The 22,520-nt window shown below is 37.4% G+C and overlaps 1 protein-coding gene across 8 annotated transcripts in view; it reads left to right on the top strand.

The window, feature by feature from the left end:
- The window catches only part of LOC5571158 (myb-like protein AA), a 101,712-nt gene that overhangs the window by 32,054 nt on the left and 47,138 nt on the right, over window positions 1-22,520 (top strand). The window contains exon 1 of one of the 8 annotated variants that reach the window (XM_021844615.1): window positions 15,263-15,676. The exons of the other annotated variants lie outside the window; for them this stretch is intronic. Coding sequence (XP_021700307.1) covers window positions 15,560-15,676 — 117 coding nt within the window. The 5' untranslated portion in view covers window positions 15,263-15,559. Of the gene's footprint in view, window positions 1-15,262; window positions 15,677-22,520 lie in introns of those variants that run through there. 8 annotated transcript variants of the gene reach the window in all.

The following is a 22,520-nucleotide window of genomic DNA, read 5'->3' as shown; positions in this document are numbered from 1 at the left end:
AACGGGGCGGATAGTTTTGACAGGAGGGATTTGCTTGACCGGTTAACGACTGTACACCAACTGTGTACTTTTCTGGCTTAGGACGAGCAGAATTCACAGCTCCAGCGACCACCCATCCAAGACGGGTTTCTTGGAGGATAGGAAGATCGTCGGAGAGTTTGATTTGTCCTGGCATCATCAGCTTGAAGAAGTGCTGAATGCCAATGAGGAGATCGATTTCACCGGGAATGTGGAAATTTGGATCGGCAAGGGCAAATCCGGGCGGAATGTCCCATGATTTGATATCGATGGGAGCTGACGGTATTGGGCCAGTGACTTGATCAGTAACAAGACACTCTAACTGTGCACTGTAGTCGGAATAACGAGATTGGATTCTGAGCTTCGCTACTTCTGACAGGGATGACTTTTGATTGTTGGCTCCAACAATATCAACCTTTGTTGCGAGCCGAGGGAGTTTCAGGGATTGGACAAGTTTACGTGAAACAATGTTTGCTTGGGAACCACTATCGAGGAAGACTCGACAAGGCTGAAGTTTACCATTAGCATCGAACACTTTAACCATTGCGGTCATCAAGAGACTGTTGCACATATGGTGGACTTTCTTGGCGGGATAGACGGCAGAAGTGGACTGTATTAAATGGGATTTGATTTCGGAATCCGAATCATCGGATCTGGATTTGGGCGGAGACACATCAGATTCGTTAGGGTGGAGAATGGTGTGGTGTCGACCTTCACATTTCCAACAGTTAAAGAGGGATTTACACGCACTACTCCTATGACCCGTTCGCAAACAGTTAAAGCAAGACTTGAGCTCTCTTACCTTGGCTTCTCGTTCTGGAACGGACATCTTGCGGAGGGCGTCGCACTTGAAGATTGGGTGGCTTCCGCTGCCACACACTTGGCAGGTCGGTTCTGCTTTCTCAGTGACAGCAAAAGTCTTCAGTTGGCTGGAATTCTTCGCTGGAATTGGCTTCACGGTGGGCTTCTCGATTGCCTTTTCACATCGCTCGAGGATTGAACAACGCTTTTTCAGGAAGTTCATGGTCTCGTTGTAGGTGGGTATTTGCTTGTGGGGCACCGTGGATTCCCACTCCATCCGGGTTCTGTTGTCCAACGCTGTCGCAACCAGGTTCACGACGAAACGCTCGGACATTCCAAGCATTTGTTCTTCCATCAGGGTCAGACCGTCGATGTGCCGGGTTACATCGTCGATCAGTTCACGGAGCTCCTTGGCACTGGGTCGGGACATTTTCTTCAGATGTAGCATACCCAAGATGTGAGTATCTACGATGAGGCGCTTGTCTTCGAATCGTTCTTCCAGCAGCTTCCATGCGTGGGCGTAGTTGTTGGATTGCATGGTGCAATCATCGATGATTCCCGCTGCACTACCGATCAAAGCTCGATCAAGATGGTAGAGCTTGATGGCATCGGAATCGGTGGAGGTCCTCATCACGTCGAGAAACATGGCCTTAAAGCGTGGCCAGTTCTCTGGTTTCCCATCAAACGTGAGGATGGGTGCTTTCAGCGGTTGCTGCTGGACGATGATGCGGGGTGCTTCTTCTTGCTGACTTCTTCGTTGCAGTCTCATATCGGTGGTGTCGGTCATGGACTGGATTAGCGTTTCGACCAGCATGCAGGTTTCGTTGTGCTGGGCTTCGAACACGATGTAGGCTTCATCCTGCTCGATCAGCTTCTCAGCGGGCGTCAGAGTCACAATTTGGCGATGTAACTCACAATATTCCCTGTAGTGGGTTTCCAAATTTCGTTGGTACAGCTTCAGCTGGATCAAATCCAACTGTACTGCTCCTGCTCCGGATTCTTCGACGGTTTTGCGGATGCGCGTCACTTTCGCTTTCACCTGTCCGCGTAGGTGAACAAGCGATTTCAGCTCCGCCATCCTCTCCTTCTGGTCGGTTTTCGTTGGTGTGTGCTCGATCGGCATCGAACACGGCGATGGTGCGTTTCGCTTCCGCGCGACGACGACAGGTACGAACGTGTTCCAACACGTTCAACAAATTCCACAAGTGGCAACTTTTCGCACTGGTGGATCGATTTTCACTTCCGCGGCGACGATTCCACGCACACTCGGAACAGTTTTTCACTCTGTCTTTGCACTCACGTTTCACGAAATGTTTCTCACTCGCGACTTACTTTTGCACTTACGTTTTTCACTCGCGACTTACTTTCGCACTTACGGAAGGCAATTTCCCTCATCGAAGCAGCGAGGAATATTTTTCTTAACAACTCTGCTGAGCATCGACGGGAACAACGGGAACGATGGGCAATCGGTTGATTGCCAAGCCACGGTTGCGGGTGCAACACGCTGGATGCGGATCACTCAGATCCGGCTCGAAGGACCAAAATGTCCGATCACGGACAGTAGTTGACGAGGGCAATCCTTTCGGTTGAAGGATCCCTGCTTCGGTGGCCAATTCCTCTTCGGAATGCCAGGGATGATCGGCCAATTCCTTCTCCTGAAGGAATGCCTGGGGTGTCGATAGCTCAGACTGTGAATATGATTTCGCAACAACAGTCCTGAAAAGGACTACTAGGTTGGGCTGCTTTCGGTGAGGGAAACGCTTTTGGTATCGGTTTTCGAACTACGACGGTTTATTGCGCGTGCCATACAACGGCTAAAAACTGAATGAATTTCTTGCACATGCAATCTCCTTATATAGGTTGCAGGTAGCCAAGAACATTGCATGCGCAGCGGTGGGGTTGCGATGGAAATTTCCACTGTCTTATGTACTACATACTGGATGCTGCAATCGGTAGTCCGGGTGGTGTGATGATGGAGAGCTCAAGCTAGTCGGTCGGGTTGCGTGAAGTAGTGTGTGTGTGTGGTTCAGGTAGAAAAGGGTGTTTGTTAGTGGTGGTAGCCGAAATACTCGCGGCGACTCGAGGTTAGTTATGTGGTTGTTTTACATGAATGGGAATAGAGGGAAATGGATTACATAGACAGGATCAACAACAAGATGGTGAAAACGATGACTGAACTGATCAGGGTTGAAATGTTGCACACTGTTCGCGTTGTGCGTGAACAATAACTACAAAGTACGAGGAAAGGGACGGGCTTGGGATTGAACCCATGACCTTCTGCTTATGGAGCAGAAGCGGTAGCCATTAGACCACCAACACCGTCCTTACGCCCCTGGAGCTTTTGTAGGACAAACTGTCTGAAACTCAGCAATAAGATGCACTTAAGGCACATATTGTTGGTGAATATGGTTTCAGTAGCATATAAATTTATTCCCTGTCGAAGTGAATCAATCGTGCCATAAAAAGGATTCGTCTTATTAGCACAACTCACCCTCTCTTTTCCATCCTGAATGACTAGTATAGTTAAAAGGTAGCTTTAGGACTCCGTTGATTTTCAAAGATAGTTTTCAGAATAATAGTCTATATAAATTAGATCAATCTAATAGTCAACTTATTGTTTTAATAGTAAACAATCAAAATACTATTGAAAAATAAACAACTAAAATGTATGAAACCGATTTTGAAACATTCTTTGTTCGAGCACTTTTCATAGAAACGATTTTCTGATATAGAAATAGTCAATTGAAGTCGTGTGAAAGAAAGGGTGAAAACCGGGAAAATTTAGTAAATTATATCGGAAAAAACGGGAATTTCAAAAAGGGAAATTTAGTGACCACCCTGAAACAAAGATTTTTGACATCCCTGAGGTAAACCAGACGTGAAATTATTGTATAGCATTGGTCCCGAAATGCTGCCCTGAGGAACACCAGCTCTTACAGGAAGTCTTTCACACTTGGAGTTCTGATAATTAACCTGAAGTGTACGATTCGCAGATAACTTTGGATTATTCTTACAATGTATGTTGGGAAAATAATTTTTTTTTTAATTTTACAGTCAAGCCTTGAATCCAAACATTGTCCAATACTTTTTCTATATCTAGAAAAGTAAAATCAGTAGAATAGTCTTCAGATTTATTGGAACGACCTGTATTCGAAATCTGTTACTTTTAATATAGTCTGGCTTTAAAACAGTGATTCCGAAAGTGAAGAAGACACTTAATTTAATAGAACTGAAGACTAGTTGATTACACGTTTCCCTCTATTTATTGTACATCTTCCATTTTATAATCACAAAAGACATATATTGGACAAACAATGTCAATGACGAACTATATTTGATATGCATATAGTTTTGAATGCGTTTGTGTTCACTTGAATTATGTATTTGTAACTGAAATTTTCTCAAAAGATATTATATTCAGATTTACGTTATATATTTGCAATCACATAGCACATTATAGTGTTATTAAAAAGATACATTTGTGAAAACTATTAGATACTTTTAGAAATGGTTTCGAAAATCTAAAAGAAATAAAATTGATGTTTTGTTTCACGGAAATTTTAGAATTTGATAGCTAATGTTACGATTATTGATATCCGGGTCATCACATGCAAAGTTTTCAACAAAGCTTGTTTGATATCTTGTTACGATTATTTTAATCATTACTAATAGTACAAACTATTTGAAGAACCAATTTGACCGACAAAAATCAAATGCCAATATTATCGAAAACGTAAATCAGGCAACTAAAATAGATTTGAAGGAATCGTATTGTATTGAAACGTCCAAAGCTAAAAATCTGGATTTTTTAAAATTAAAAAACAATAACATATTTACGTTACGTTGCAGTGAAAAAGATAAAAATCATTTAATTTTTTTATTTTCCAATGGTGTTTATATGTTTTGGCATTCCAAAATTGTGAAACATTTGTCACTCAAAATATAAACTTATTTTAGCTATTAGAAACAAATAGAACAGAAAATAACTTTCAACTAATAAAATTAATAAATTTCGAAATACATGTAGTGAGCCAAACTTATAAAGTGCCGTGAAATCTGGGCCAGTTAGCCTGTAATGTACATAGGCTAGTTATTTTTGCTACTATAAATTATTGACATTATATTACACTAGTAATCTTGATAACTTAATCAAATACTTTGGTTGAGTTTGCTCTAAGCGAGATATGATGTGTCTTCGTCTTGTTGAAAAACAATAAACACAAAACAAACAGTACTCTCGTGCTGTGAGCACACAAATTGTTAATTATGCTAATCAATAAGTTAATTAAAAACCGTTCGAATTGACAAAATTCATGTGCCAATGTTGCTGCGGGTACACATAATTTCAATTCCGCCTATTTACCCACGGAAAATTTCTGGTAATATGTCTGCCTCTGATTTTGCGTTCTCATCTTAACAATTGCAAAAAATCTCGCATAACTTATGATCTCGTAGGATCTTCGCTTCGTCGTAGCATTGTTAAACAACGTGTAAATTTATTCGTTCTATTTATTCGCTTAGTAACAACAAGCTACACACTTGGCTATCAATGGCTTTTAGGACGAGATCATAAATTAGGCGAGAAATGAGTGATGCAATGTTCAAAACCGTAACTATGACTGGCGTTAGCTTTATTTATAAAATTGTAATTTGATTTTGTTTCGTAAATAAATTTATATAAAATTTATTTATTTTTAACTGGAATGCTCGTTTTGTGAATGATAAAGTGACAGAAGAATAATGTTGAAGATCTTCTGAATTTTGCAAATTTTGACGCCAGCCCCCCTTTCCGGCAGCAACCAGCAACGCCAGTGCTCCACTAACACTCACTTAACTGCCCGAGAGGAACCGCTGGCTGTTGGGGTTTGTTTTGAATGGCCGTGTGTGTATGCTTAGTTGAGTGACGGCGGTGGAGGTTTGGTCAGCGTCCTATTTCTTCCCATACACATTCGAGCTGTGTTTGGCCTCGCAAGTAACGCTAAATACGCGTTACTTGAAAGTGTTTGATTGTATTTGGGTTAGCTTCTCAGTTAGTCAGTCAGTCAGTCAGTCAGCTAGTCGGGTCTATTTCGTCGCCTTAACCCGTTTCATAGCCGCTGCTAAGAAGCTTCAAAACGAGACTATGATGGTGGCGAAGCGGTTTGCGGTTGTTGCGAATGTACGACGACTAGCCAATGGTCAATAAAAACGGTATACCTAACTAAAACTAGCCGAGGCTTGTTTTGAGCGCGTGGTGAGCCTTCTACCACAGCAACTTTGTTTCGATGTTCGGCAAAGAAGTAACGAAACGCCAGAACAGCGAAACGGACAAACGAAACTAAGAATAATCCCTTGAACTATTTTTTTTTTCTCGATTTCCACTCATCAGTTTATTATTCTACGTCGCATTCATTAGTGGCGTTGCATCACAGTTGGATACTACATTTTGGTAGTTTTTGCTGGATCGATCTAGCTGTTACAATGCACTTACCAGATACAATTGGGTAATCCTCCTATGCTTTATTACCGACTGGAATGTAGTTGCCTATGTTTCTATTTATTTTACTGCTTATGAAAACTGCTCAGCAGATGGTGCTATTAACACTATTTGATTTGATAAGCAGCACGTTGCATTGCTGTTATCTCCATACCACCATAGAAATTTCATTGACTAGTAGTTTTCGAGTGAAAATGTTTTGAATGCTTTGGATGATGGACTTATTGTTTACGGTAATTTGAATCACATATTTAACACAGAAGTTGGCAAACTTAACACATTTATTTGAAAGCATGTCATGCATAGGTTATAACTGAGTTGCATACATTTTTTTTGTGACACACAATTACGCCAAACTTAGAGTTTTTAGAAGTGCCAAAAATCTCAAAACGAAGGACATGGTGGCAGGTAGAGATAGAGGTAGGCCTCGTGGCATTGAAGCGGATGTTTTGCTATTAACAATATTTGATTTGATAAGCAGCACAATGCATTGGTGTTGTTACCATACTACCAAAGAGATTCCATTAACTAATAGTAATAGTTTTTGAATGAAAATGCTTTGAATGCTGGATGATTTACTTAATGTTTACGGTAAATCAAATCAAATGTTTAACACAAACGATATTCATGAGATTTGCTGATTTAACTCATTTATTTCACAGCATGTTCTCCACAGATTATAACTGAGTTGTATACATTTTATTTGCGATACAAGATTACGCTAGAATCAGATTTTCTACAAGTGCCAAATATCTCTCAAAACGAAGTACATGGTTGCAGATAGAAATAAAGGTAGACAAAGTGGCGGTGAAATTGAAGTTTTGCTTGATAATAATATGTTTAAAATTTTAAGAATTTGCTCACGTAATATCTCGCGAAAACGTGCTACGGCTACGAATAAGGTATTTTACTGATCATGTAGCCAGCTCAGATTTAAAAATGCGAAAAGAAAAAAAAAAACAATTTTGTGCTGAATTCTATGGACCATGAAAGAAATTCTAAAAAGCCATCGGTGCTTTTAAGACAAACTGATTCTTATTTTCGAACATTTTTTTATTTGGATTAATATTTTTTAGATTCATTTTGGTCTCGGTGTTCCGCGGTGTTTCCATTTTGCAAATTTAAGTACACAATATACTCGAAATATTCTTTAAACTGTGTTTATGAAAATTGAACCACGTAAGAAATCTCAAATGGCTCCCCTCCATAATCCCTACAAGTTCTATATTATCATTGATATTACAGACATATGTAGCAAATTGGATTTCATCAAAGCGGAGCATCCTCTAAAAGTCATTTCTAAGAGTTGGGCAACTTATACAAAAGTTTGTTTGTAACATATTTAGTTACCATTTGAATGTTGAGTCCCTAATCTTTAGTATCGAACAGTCAAACAAAACATTGAAAGTGTTTCGCGCAAATTACCTTTAAAAATATATCATATTCTCATCAGTGACTCTAACATTGCTTTGAATAAAAAGAAAAGAACTAAACAAAGTTTGCACGAACCGATTAAGAACAAGAATGACGACTCTCATTGGCGCGTGATTAAACGTGGCTTATAATAATAAGTGTTGGCCTCATCAGTACGTGATAAAATTATCCGCGCGACGACGCCTTCAGTTTGAAGAATGGAGCAAAACGGGTTTCAAACTTTCGTTTGGTTACCGCGGGTGCGCCAGTAGATAACAAAATTTCAGTTAAAAAAACATGTATTTTTCAATATGAATGATGTTTATTCATTTCAGAACCCGTTACCATATTTGCCAAGCCGCCTCGTTATTCATCAAAAGCGAGACACGGCGAATTCGTTGTTGGTGAATTGATGTTTGTTTCGTTAGAAAAAAATATCAATATTGTTAGCGTAAGAATGTGCTCAACGATCAGAACTTTGACCAATACACTGCGAGAATCAGTTATAAGCTGTCGTGTGCTCTCCTCGCCTGCGCACTCTGGGCCAGAAATCTGAATTTTGCGAAAAAATCCAATCACTTGAGATTCGTATACAATCTATTAGAAAATATCAATATACCCTACCTGGACCATACAAATAAAAATAGGCAGATTTATATTTACAGTATTGGACAATAGATATGTATTTTTATCGATTTTCCACACAAAATGTTCAAAAGGCCTAAGCCACCCATTAGGTCTCAGTTATGTAGGAACCGATTTGAATAAAATTGTCACAACACGTCATTCATAACTTGATATATTTTGAGACATTTGTCCAATCACGAGTTCAAAAGCAATAACGGTTTGATTAAAGTGATTTTTTCGACAAATTTTGATAATTTTCTTAACTTAAAAAGTTGAAGGAACAGCCTTATGCTATCTTCAGCAAAGTTGTAGATTCAGACATGATGAATAAGTTGATTAAAAATAGTTTTCGTATAGGACTTTCCTATTTTCAGATAATTTGTTTATTTATTTTCGTCAACATTTTAAACCGTTATTGCTTTTGAACTCGTGATTGGAAAAATCGTTCAAGAATATATGTTAAATTTCAATTAATGTCTGACGTGCTATGGAAATTTCTTTCAAATCGGCCTATAAATAACTAAAATGTAGGCTGCCAAAATTGATGATTTTGTATGAAAGTTGCAAATTTTTCGTATTTCCTTAGTGGGTAAATTATTCAGATGTTTCAACTTCAACAAATCTTATTTTTTTTAGCAGGGCTGGACTTCTTTCCGAAAATTTCAACTACTACTTTAACTTCGAAGGCACCATCGAGTTATAGAAAACAAAACCAGAGCGAATGCGAACGAAGGGATTATCGAAGTAGCTATGAACACCTGTTTTTACTATAGTTCCCTAACTCGATATCGACGTATAAAATATCGAGTAAGGAAGATTTTACTGTAAATACCTTCTGGAAATTGAAGCTACGCGTTTTCTGCTGAGACATTTATAATCACATCTAGAATCAGGGTGTCCATCCATCCGGGAAATCCGGGAAAAGCGGGAAAAACCCGGGAATTACAAATGACCGGGAAAAATACGGGAAATATCCGGGAATTAGGAGAACACACCGGGAAACCCTCGAGGATTGGGATTTCTGGAAGAATTTCAGGAGGATTTCCGATACGATTCCTTATGAATTTCCGGGAGAATCTTAACGAAACTTATGGACATATCTCGAAGGGGTTTCTGGGACAATTTAAGAAAAGTAGATGAAAGATTTAAAGAGGGCTGTCCGGAAGCATCTCAGAAAGATTTCCAGAAGAATCCTTGTAGTAGAACAATCTCAGGAGGATTTCCGGAAGAATCATCGAAAAATAACCTGAAGAATTCCAGCAAGATTTCAGGGAGAATCCTAAAGAGATTACCGGACTAATTCCAGAATCCTCGAAAGATATTCCGATGAATTTCAACATGATTTGCGGGAGAATTCGAGTAGATTTACGTAAGAATTACAGATGCGTTTCCGAAAAAATCTTGGAAGATTTTACAGATCCTGCCTAGGAGGATTCCATGAAGAATTCCAGAATTTTTGGAAGAATCCTCGAAAGACGTCTTGAAGATTTACAGCAGTATTTTCGGAAGAGCTCCAGAGAAAAAGCCCTAGAAAGATATCCAGAAGAATCTCTGAAGTAATTCCATAAAAGCCCCATGAATATTTTCGGAAGAATTTCAGAAGGAAGTACACGAACAAAAAAAAAATCTTAGAAACATTTTTGGAAGCACTTCAGAGGAATTTTCAGTAAGATTCCGGAAAAACCGGTTCGTTACAATTTCAAGCACTATGGGCGAAACTAGAACTTTTTCCACAAAGTGTACGACTGCTTGTCACTCGAACTTCGCACCATGTTTCTCGCGGAACATTACCAAAGGACCTATGTACAAATGAGAGATTCTCTCCTCTCTCGTTCTCTTTCGATTATAACAGTGGAATACTGAAGATTTTGGGAAGTTTTTCACTATAGATCGAAAGTCAATTTCCTTGACTAGCGTTTCATACAAAAAACGCAACAGAAGAGGGTAATGTGACTCAGTTATTAATGAAAGAGAAAGTAAACAAAGAGAGCCTCTCAATGTTAGATAGGTCCTTTAGTAATGTTCCGCGAGGTTTAACTTTTGGTGAGTGGTGGTGAGCTCTTCTAAATACTACAAGAATGGATTCTTGGCAAGGTTGTGGCGAGATTTTTGTTAGATTTCCATTTAGATTCACAGCCAATTTTAAATGAGATCTTTGCTAGAATCCCTACGGATATCGAACCGATAATCGATCAATTTCTTGAAAGTTCTTTCTGAGAGATCACTGAAAAGGTTATCAGTAGATTGCTTTTATGGTTTTTAGTGAGTATCAGAATAGACTGATATGAACCAAAAAACAATAAAATGGCAAATTTCTTGCCAAATTATTGATGATACTGATTCTTGTTGACAGAGCTGTTAAATGTCATGAATATCACGTGACTTTGACAATTGAATATTGCTAATATCATCCTTCCCCGTGGAAAAAGTAATCGGAAAATATTTTTCCCGGTGACTTTTTCCCAACTACTATCGGTTGGCAATATTTGCTGATGTGATATTTCGCTTGGTAGGGTGCTATAAGCAATTTAAAAAAAAAATTGACATTTAACAGCACTGCTTGGTGAAGCCTTATCTCGATCACTAATTGGAATTATCCTTGATCAGATTTTGTATGGATTTCTTCATATTTACTGCGACTTCTTCTTATAATCCCCAAAAAAATTCTTGAATTATGCTTTTATGAATTCATTACAAACTCTTTAATGGATAAATAAATAGCAAGGTCTTTAGGTATTCTTAGCCAGATTTTTTATACACGCGATTCTTGAAAGATGCAATTTTGGGTTTAGGTCAAAAGTGTTAGCCAACTTCATAGGAGATAAAAAATGTATTAGGAGATATCGTTTCTGTTTATCTTTCCTTGGATTCAACATGAGTTCCATCAGATCAAGAATTTCACAACGAAGGGCCATGTCTTGCGCATAGCTCCGAAGACATTCTCAATAGACAGATTATCGACTATTGAGCTTTGCCCTTTTGTGGAAATAAAGTCTTAATTTAGATACACATTACACAAATTTGTCCATATAATTCCGAATTCTTTCTGAACTGTCTGTGAGTTCTTGTTGATGGACGGTCTTTAGATATTTCAACAAATAGTTAATATCTTTCTGTCCAGTACGTTTTCGAAATTTGAAAAGTTTGAAGCTTATAGCGTTTTACAAATATAATTAAAAATAAAAAGTTAGTTTAAAGTCCTCCTAAATTTGTATGAGAAAAAAACTAAAATATCAAGTCCAAAGATAATTGTGCCATCAGTTTGTTAATATTTTGTGCAACCGGGAAAAATCCGGGAATTGGAAAATTGGTTTTGGATGGACACCCTGATATATCTACAACCCCAAAATATTTCTTCTATTGATGATGACTGCTTTCATTGAACTATGGTCCAGAAAGCAATTTGCAATTTTACGCGGAAAGATGCATTTTGAGTTTTAGAATGAAACATTAGACGAAAACGGTCTACAAAGTTGTTTGTATTAATTAGGCCCGTTGTTTAATGTTATTGAAAATTAAGGTGGTCCACATTTCCATAGAAATTATGTAACTAACTTTCTTATTTGTAGAAATTATAGTATACATGCTTCAGCAAAGTTGTAGGCCATTCAATTTCAAGTAACTTTGCAAAACAAAGTTTTCTTGTATCTCTCAAATTGACCGATTTAGAGCTTTTTTCCTATGGTGACATAGGGTGGTCCAACCAAAACTAATTTTCTAGCTCTAGCGTTTTATGTTCAAATATCTCAACAAAGAAACATTTTCAGAGCTTTAAATATGCGTAATTTGGTGAGTGAAGAAACTAGCTTCCGTTTTGACTCATATTCCGAACACTTTAGGCTAACAGCGACTTCAAATGTATCTAATAGTCATAATTAAGCTGATACAGTGGGATTCCGTTTTTGGCAACAAATTCGAAATTTTCAGTTACCAAAAACGGGACCGTGCAAAAATCGGAACCCACATTTAAAATTTAATTTTTAATTATTGGTTTCGATAACATTATAAGAATGCTATTACATCATATACCCCGTAATGGTAATTGTAGCAAACATTATACACATTTTTTACGCCTCAACGTCTTCGGTGATTTTTTTAAAAGCTTTATGTACACTATTTGTATGAACAGGCCTTGTAAAATCAATAATCGTATAAGTGCCCTTTATTTAGGAACTTTACATTTTCTTTTTGTATCTCTACTTAAAAATCTTCTATGCATTTTTGCCGGAAAGTTCCTCATGAACAGGAACTACGTTAAAAATTCTATTTCGAGTTTGTTTGCCGGAGTTCATGTGTTTGATAAACTACGAGTTTTTTTTTGACTGGAATCAGAAATAAAAAAGTAGTATCCTATATCAAGCTAATATTCGTCTGGCAAAAAATGAGAAGTGAAATCTTCAGTGCGTAATCTTTTTGACTATTTATGACAATCAAGTCTTATCCATAAGCTGTAAAGAAATCTTCCAAATTACTGCAGATCTCTACATTCTGGATTCACCCAATATGCAAATTGTTCATATGGACATAGAACGTATCTTCATTTCTCAGCCCAGTTAACCAAACTTCATCAATCATAATTTAAATTTGCACAACCTCTGGATCTGACATATTCTAGCAAACAGCGACAGAAAAAAAATGCTTAGTTTTATCGAAAATTGCTAACTAAAGCAAAGGTTCGAAAGTTTTTTTTCTTCAAGAATCAGAGAAAACAGTTGACCGTGACCGACCATGGTTACAGATTTGCCAGAGTCATGATTTTGAGAACATTTGCGCCTTACGCGTCTGGTATGCCTTTCGTTATTCGGCAAAGTTTAATAGACAGTAAATACAGCGATCTATACGAAGTATACTGCCGTGAATCGCAAGTCAGTGCCATCTGCATTTTCGTCAAAATCGAGTTGAGTTCAGGTTTCATCATCTCTTCCAATGCTCTTTCAACTGCACACATGGAATAATATGATTTATTCGGCAAAATTAGAAAAAAAAAGCAAGTCAAATTAACCCATAATGAAAAGTAATCGCATATCAGTCGTACTACAGACTTTTGCACCGTGAAACACGAAAATGTAACTTGTTTTGATCATCTTTATATTTTTCTCGGAGAGATATCGTAGTGAAAAGCAAGTTGTGAAAGTTTCATTAAGATTGGAACATGTTACAATCCTCTGGAATTTTTTGAATATTCGTATGGAAATCGAGTTTGAAAACTTCACTGCCCATTTTCTCAATGCCTACTTTTTACAAATGGTACTGACTTGCGATTCACGGCTGTATATGAAGAGGAAATTTGTTCTTTTGGTTAGATACAATTTAAATAAACACCGGCTCAGCCAGACAGAGCCACATATCACACTTTCATGAAACCCCAATCACGATTCTTCAGAATAATCAGATGAATTTAAAATTTATTTAAGGTGATTATAAAACGAAGCCAAACTTTGAATTTTCAAGTGCACAAGACGAGAGAGTCTGACAACAGTTCGCGTTGAAAACCAATCAAAATGTTTGCTTGCTGGTGGTGATCAATGGGATAGACTTTCAACGCAGAGCGCTGTTAGGTTCTTAAGTCTTGTGCTCTTGAAAATTGAAGGTATGGCTTCGTTCTATAATCACCTTAAGTCTGCAGCGCTCCTGATCAGGGATTGAATCCTGAGAAAATTGAAAGAATCTCTGACTTATCGCTCTCTGTAACAATCATAATTTGCAAAACATCGTGAGGGCCTTTTTATCGTATACTGCTACAGATCTGATTAAATCGAGGAGATAGCAGTGCATGATAAACCTCCTCTAAACAAGCTTCAAAAACTGTTGCTATCGGATGTTCGGGGATTGTTTATTGTGTCAGTAAAATAAAACACCTAACCACATTGGTAAACAAGCGACAGGATTTTATCATCGCTCTCTCTTTGGGGCTTTCGTTGCTTATATTTATCAGGCTTGTTACAACTTGCGATACATTGCCGATCATGAACCGCTACACATGGGATGTTTTTCTTCGCTTTCTTTGATCGTGCTTCAAAATCAATTAAGTACAAATTCTGCAATGCCTGCTCCTGATACAAATCCCTTATATCATTTGACATGTTTAAGACGAAGCATGTTAAGAATCTAAGAATCACAAAGATATTGAACTCAATGACATTATGATGACAATATTTCCAAGTATTCTCTTGTAAGGTTTTTTTATTTCTATCTTTATTAACGAGATTTTTAACCCTGGGCTAGTTCATCTCGGGACCAACGGCTTTACTTCCCTTCCGAAGGAAGTCGTCACTGAATTTTTTTAGTGACTATCTCGGGGATGGGATTCGATCCCAGGTCCTCGGCGTGAGAGGCGTGTGTTCTAACCACTACACCAGGTCCGTCCCCTATTCTCTTGTAAGGGGACAGTTAAAATCATGTCCAAAGCAAAATAAAAAGAATCTAGACAAATTAAACTAATAAACTATTAAATACAAATCATGATTATTTTTGATTTTGTAAAAAAAAACACATAAAACATAATATGAAGGTTTTCGCATTTTTATGTGCAATACAGGCCAATACTATATAATTCGTTTTATATAAAGGGCTTTTGCCGCGAAATTTTGTTTTCCGACCCATAGTGGTTCGCCTTCCCCATCGATCCAAGACGGAGATGATCAATACATTGACCGCGGGGCCAGTTAGCAGGCGCACATGGAGCGTGTGTTGAATGGAACGTTCTCATAAGAACTGGATGTAGCATCATCCCATCCCATCGCATCGCGAATAATTTTTGGGTATGTGTGTTAAGGTTGTTTGTTAAGACGAATCTACAGGTGTCGAAGATGGGCAAAAAAAAGGTGGTAAACCTGTAGCAATTTGTTGGAAGATTTTTTTTGCTATGTTCTTCTCGCTGGACATTCAACGTTCCAACTCTTTTTGCTGTGCGTTGCTTAGCCAGTCGAATTTGTGCTCGCTAACTGTACGCTTCGTTTTCTCGTGTTTCAGGCGGAGGTTCTATTCGCGGAGTCTTGAAATCGTCAATCGGTCGCCGCCGCTGGCAAAGGTCAAAGGTTTTCAGTGAACTAAAGTGCGTTTAATTTTTTATAGACGAATCGAAATTAGTCGTTTTTATTTGTTTACGAATACAGTGCATACATACTGTTTGAACAACAAGCGGGAAGGCCACGTTTTGTGCGACGGAAGATTATAATTAAGTGAATTGCGTTGAACAAAAACTTTGTGTTCGATTCCGACAAGATGACGAACCCACGGAAGTATCGTGATAAAATTAAAATTCAGGAGGAGAAGATGAAAATGCAGCAGCTAGAGTTTGAGCGAACAATGCGAGAGGTGTCTCCCATCGTTTTCCCTCGGGTGAGTGTGTGAGTTGTCGTAAGGATTTAATTGCATTTCGCGTTTCGCGTGCCGTTTTTTTGGCGCCTCGAAATGGCGCAGCTTAGCAATTGCGGATGAGTGATGGAGATGATTAATGAGAGAGGAGAAGCCGTTCAAGAAAGGATACCTATAATTGTGCTATCTGAGAACGGCATAAGTTATGATAATTATAACACTTGAGAAAATAATTTAATTTTATTTATGTAGTCTCCGTTGAAACAACAATAATGTGCAACATTTGCACTAGCTTGATTCATGTTACAGAATTTGCGGTTTATGAAAGCTAATATAGAGATAGGAAGCAACAGAAGTGAATGAGGTAACAATACTTTCCATTTTTACAATACAAAATTAGTGTACACTAACAAATATCGGAGTAAATTTATGAAGGAGAACAAGATAAAATAAAATTTCGGGTTCATTTGACACCAACTGTTGCATTGTGGAATCAATTATCTGAGTTTTGAAGTTATGGTATGTTATGTTTAGCGGATATCTGAAATTCCGTTTGACTAGTTTAAACATAAACAATTAATGTTATCCTGATTATCGGACAGACAATAGTTTTATCGATATCGGAAAATATCGTGTGGAGAGATATCGGATATTATCGATAATATCGATATTTGCACAGCCCTACAAACAATGTTGTAAGAAAATACTGTTTAAATTTTTCGAAATCAGGTTAAAAAAGTAGTTTTTTAATAGTAAATTGATTTTTTAATCAGTAGTTTTACCATTAAACCAGTTAGTTGAGTATTAAATGAATCTGATAAGTATGACATTATATTATCGTAACTATACATAGCATTCATTTGATTCGGTTTATCTCAAGTTTGTCGAAAATGGAGCTCTGGATCTACCATGGAAAAAGAGGGCTAATGCCCAAATTTAACCCCTTCCCGCCCACGGCTATCATCAATGTTTTGAATGATAAAAAATGCTTTAAATAGGAAGTGTTGGAGCAAAAGTTGTTAGATTTTGCCTAAATATACTGAAATCATGAATAATGTTTTTGGCTGTAAAACAATAGTGATTTTATTGTTTATCAACTGTCACACAATTGAACCAACAAGTAGACTGATTGTTATAATGAGCCCTTAACATAAATAACATTTTACAATATTGAATTTATTTGCTTTATGATGAATTCGTCGAAAAGTGATGCTGCTTTCGGAAGGGGCACGGAAAACAAAATACACTCAAAATTTTAGTTCGAACCAAGAGGTGTGACAAAATCTGAAATACTGGTAAAATTTGGCAAAACATTAAAAAAAATGAGTTAACATGTGTTTCGGGCCTAAACTTTGTCGTTTGGTACTAAAATTGGGACAGGACTTTAGGACCCTATTGTGAGAATTTTGTCCCAATTCACCAAAATGGCAACAATGAAGTGTGTGTACATCTACGATTCACGGGATTTTTCTTCAGTAAACCCAGTACACATAAACGGTAAGAGCAATGCAATTATGCGTAGTGGGGCAACGTCAGGCATAACCTCAAGCGCAGCTATGGGAGGCGTTACAAGAACGCTCAAATCTGATCCTTTGGAGATGATCCAATCTTGATTGGAATGTTGACACTTCGTCTCTTTGTTATGAATTATAGGCTAGTAAATCCATTTGATATACTTGGACCTACACAAAGTTTTGCCAAAGATTTACTGGATTTGACTGAAGGCCATGTAAGCTTTCATTACTTTGAATTCAATATGAGGTTTCCAGGAATGTTTGAAATCTAGAATGATTCCAACGTACTGATTTAAGATTCTCGACTGGAAAGATTTTAACTGTGATTTTGTGGCTTTCGCAGTCTAGGCAAATGAAATCGGAAAGTTTTGTTTTGCCCAACCTAAAACCTAATACAAAGTGTCTATCATTTTTCGTTTTTAAACTTAAAGGCCTAATGCAAAGTTCCGAAACGTCGGATAAAACTTTCCGTTTTGATTTTCATAGATTGCGGAATCACAGTTTAACTCCAACTGAAGTACGTTGGAGTTGAACTTTATACTAATCTCAGAGTCATAAAGACGCAAAAGTCGCAGTTTCGTATTTCCGTAAAAGAATAATAAATGTTTTACTCGAACAACCAAATCACAGCTTTACGCAATTTCAAGAAGGATTGCGTTACTTTTCTCCTAATGTTGTTTAGCCGAACGCCACTTCTCCAAATGCCAGTTCCCCAAATAGACTATTTACCCGAACTTATAAATTCGTAACTCTTAATTGTCATGGCTTCATACTTTTCTGGATTGTGAACGAACCGGCCATCTGATAATCACCCTTATTTGTTTGATTGGCAACTCATTCGAGTATCACCTTCTTCGGCATCTTTCTGTTTAATCCAGAACGGCCAAGTATTATCAAGTATTACCAATTGCTTATTGTTCTGTCTAGTCTAGTCCACCACCCTATCACTTAAGACTACTGTAGAACCTTCTCTAGCTGCATACCCGGGCATGCGAAAAAAGCTTACTAATAGCAAATTTTGATATGGATATCTAAAAGTGATATTGACTTTATAGATATAAGAGATGAAAGGTATCTAAAATTTACTCCTGTAATATCATTAGCATATCATATTTAGCTTTTGTAAGATCTACCCAAGATCTGCAAACATCAAATTTTGCTATGGCTCAGAAGTTCCAGGAATAAAATTTTGATATAAGAGTATAGTGGCGCAAAAGTTCGAATGGGGCAAGAGGCGGCATCCACAAATTAGGTAACGCTCTAGAGGGAGGGGAGGAGTAGGCTCAAGCGTTTCGACTCATACAAAAATTTAAAAAATTTCATACAAAAAGCGTTACGAAGGGGGGCGAGGGGGGTCAAAAATTTCCAATTTTAGCGTTACGTAATAAATGGATGCTGCCAGAGTTTCTTTTTAAGATTTCTAGCTCAATCAAAAAATAATGTTATACATGCTATGGTGGTTCATAGAAATCGATCAAGATTTGAAAAAGTTATGGCTATTTATTGTTTTTTGACGTGAAAATTGTAATTTTTGGTTGAATTTCACTGCGGAACACGTTTTTGTCTCCAGCACCAAAATACTACGCTATTCACTTAACTAAGGCTTGCTGAATCCATTGCCGTTTTCAGAAACATCATAGCACGTCTAGTTTTTGAGATATTGGCTGTTGAAAATGTGAAAATTGACTATTTCAGACAGCTTGCATGCAAGTTTGCCAGCTTGCCGTACAAGTTTATTTGCTTAAATTGCCATAGAATTCAAAATTTATGTGTATAACACGACGCGGAAAAAATTCTTTTTGATTGTTTAGAATATTATTGTATTATGCCATATAAGAGAAACGAGGGATTTTCTATGGAGACTGCAAGCATGTTGAAAAAATCGGTTTAATGAAAATTTAATCGTGCAATTTCAATCAATTTCAATATATCTGAAATGAAAGTTTAGGTTCTATTTTGCATGTTTGGTGGATTAGATTACAAAAAAGTCAGATAAATTGTACTTTAAACTTCATGTCAACATCAATAAAACCAGTGTTTTATACAACTTTGGCGACCTGTAGCTAAAAATTGTGACGTGCTGGAACATTTCTGAGGATGGCATCAGATTCAGCAGTTCCAAATCTACTAGAGACACATAATTTGATCCTTGAGACACGCAGAAATGTCATTTTTGTTACGCTGTGTTTTCATTGCATGGAACAAAATGTAAATAAATCTTATATAATTTATTATGTACGGGCGTACTAGATCTATCGTAAGGATACTTTGAGGTGTATGTTTTGAAAACCATTTTTGGTCCATAGTGGGGCAAAAGTTCGAATCTCGCGGAAAAATGTGCGAATTGTCTATGAAGTCCCCATGTTACCTCTAATTTTAGCGAAATATACTTGATCGTGCGGAAAAAAAAACAAAATTTCGTGTTTTTTCACTTAGTTTTGTGAGAAAAATGCTTATTTTTGAGTATATTTCAATTAACTCTGTTTTGGAACTTTTGTTTATGAAATTTAGTGTGTATTTTTCTGCAAACATAAGTTTATACCTCTTATTAAGTATGCCTTTCATAAAAGTGTCGACATTTTGTGTTTCGGCAAGCGAACTTTATTCGAACTCTTGCTCCAACTGTAGAGCGCAAAAGCTGGTGTAAGACAATAAATTTTAAAACTATTATAATCAAAAATGTGTAAATATTTTGATACAAGTTTGTTCAGCAAAATTGTGCCAATATATTGAAGGTTCACTATGTGATACTTGTTTCTTTACAACTGTTATAGTTTTCCTGGATGTATCGATTATTCCACTAAGGTCGAACTTTTGCCCCACCTCACTCTATTTTTAGATCTATTATGGCAATCAAATCAATATCATGTTTTGATAGTCAGCACTTCTCTTCTGGAAGGAATGGCTGGGCTCGATTCCCGGTCAGTCCAGGATCTTTTCATAATGGACATTTTTTGACTTCCCTGGGCATAAAGTATCAAGAAAAAAAAAAAAGAAATCCTATCGGTAATTGTTGTACGTACATCCATAATTTCAGGCAGCGTTCAAGTTCAAGCGTTGCAAGAAAATATTCAAGCAAGATTGCTTCTGAGCGTGTGCTTTCTCGATATCGCATGCAATTTTGTGTAAAATAGTCACAGTGGACTTTCCAGATTGGTAAGCATGTTGATTCACATAAAGAGGCATGTTTTCAAACAGATATTACGGATGTGATGATCGATAATACATTCCAGACATTTCAGAGGAAAAGGTCAGTCTGAAAGTTAAGACTCTTCGCTTCTGCATATGACACACTTCCTCATTTTGAGCTCATTTGTACAGCAATATCATGCAAGGATATTCCCAGGATTACTTTACGCAAACTGGAAACATTTGTACTAAGGTTCAGCTGATCGAAGAGCCTCCTAGAAAGACTTGCGAGCCGACTTAAACAACTTTAATTCAGTTGCACAGTCCAACTCCTACATTGATTCCTGGGTAACCAGATCGGAAATCCGCCATGGGGTCCCGCTTGTAGTCTTCACAGAGGTTAACTTACGTGAATTGCAAGTCCCTTCTGTAAAAAGCAGGCATTGAGAAAATGGGCTGCAAAGTTTCCAAATTCGTTTTCCATACGAATATTTAAAAAATTCCAGAGGATTGGAACATGTTCAAATCATAATGAAATTTTCTACAATATCTTTCCGAGAAAAATACAAAGATGATCAAAACACGGTTCATTTTTATGTTACAGGGTGCGAAAATCTATAGTGGGATTGATATGCGGTTACTTTTCAATATGGGACAATTTGACCTGCAGTTTTTTCTCAATTTTTCCGAACAAATCATATTATCTCATTAGTGCAGCTGAAAGAGCATTGGAAGATATGTTGAAAACTGAGCTCAACTCAATTTTGACGAAAATGCAGATGGGACTGACTTGCGATTCACGGCAGTTAAACTGCTTCAAAAGCTTGCATAATGCCGGACGTTGTAGTATCAACGGCATCATCCACGACACTTTGAGTGTTGATACACGGGAATATCCATGAAATTTGGTTGTTATCAGTTCAAAATAGAATCAGTTTGTTGACCGCGGATTCCTAAAACGCAAAGTTTTCGAAGTTACATTCAAGTGTACAATGTTAATGAAGTTCGGGCAAAGCATTATGTTTAACACTTCTATTCTAGCCGATACTATCAATGAATCAAGATCTATACTTTTTTAGCGTTTGATCAGACTGGAGTAATACCTGAGCAGCCCCAGATGATTTGATGAGCATTAGCATCCCTGCCCATAATTAGCGGAAGGCCTTCTGATACGCAATGTACGAAAACTCTCTTGAAAATATTCGTAGCGAATAGTTCATCATGTGACGTATTTTCACCTACAGAAACAGTAATGGTGACAGTAATTATCTCTGATAATTACTGCGTTGTTCAACATCAATCCGGACATAAAGTGATACTCTTTCAGCGTAGAGAAAGGAAAGCGAGGATTTTGACGATTAAATCCTATCAATAACCGCCTCCAAGTGTTTTACCCATTCTATATGCTTCTCTAGGTTGTTGCTGAAGTCAATAAATAAAGGGTGATATGTTCCGTTTAAGATTGTAACATTGATCGGCAAATGATCACTACCTTGGGGTAGATCGTCAATTATCTTCGATTTACAATCAGGAGGTAGTAAGCTCGAATGTGACGCTGAAAAGTTCTATTTTTTTAGAGTAGATTCCTATGAGTCAAAAACTGTCATGCTGAGATGGTCGCAAGGTTCATTTTAAACGGTTGTCGTTGAAGTTTATCAAGCACAATCATGGCTCTTCCCTCACATGAAAAAAAAAACTACAGATATCTCTTGGATGTATCGCAGTTCTTCAAGGAAGCAATGTTGGTAGTCTATGATCATGTCAATTTAATATTGAACGCACTCAGTATTCGACGATCTTTAATGTTAGAAGATACTTAAATGCTCATAAATGTTACATTACAGAAGATTTATGAGCCCCACTAATAGCAATTTCCTAGCATTGCATGGTTCATTTTTGAGAAGGAAATTTTCAATTACTTATTGGTAGACATGCTGTAACAAGTTGTCATTCAGGTTGAAATACAATAGCATATTTGGCTAGGAAAGCTCTTAGTAATACCTGTTGAAATATAATTAGAGTACATAGCTGACGAGCGGGTTCAGTTGGGACGTAATGCCAAGAAGAAGAATATCTCTGGAGTGCTCGAGACTATTTCGTCTATTGTAATCCTTCAGGTATGCGGTAAATTCTTAAAAAAAAAGATTGCGAACGACGCATATTCCGAATTATATCAGCACAATCCGCTCATTAAGCGTGACCCGTGGGTTGCGGAAATTCCGCCA

The sequence above is a fragment of the Aedes aegypti genome, chromosome 2 (genome assembly GCF_002204515.2).
Source record: "Aedes aegypti strain LVP_AGWG chromosome 2, AaegL5.0 Primary Assembly, whole genome shotgun sequence".
In the NCBI taxonomy this organism is placed as follows: Eukaryota; Metazoa; Arthropoda; class Insecta; order Diptera; family Culicidae; genus Aedes; species Aedes aegypti.
Note: the sequence above shows the minus strand (reverse complement) of the source record. Positions and strands in the feature narration are given on the sequence as shown.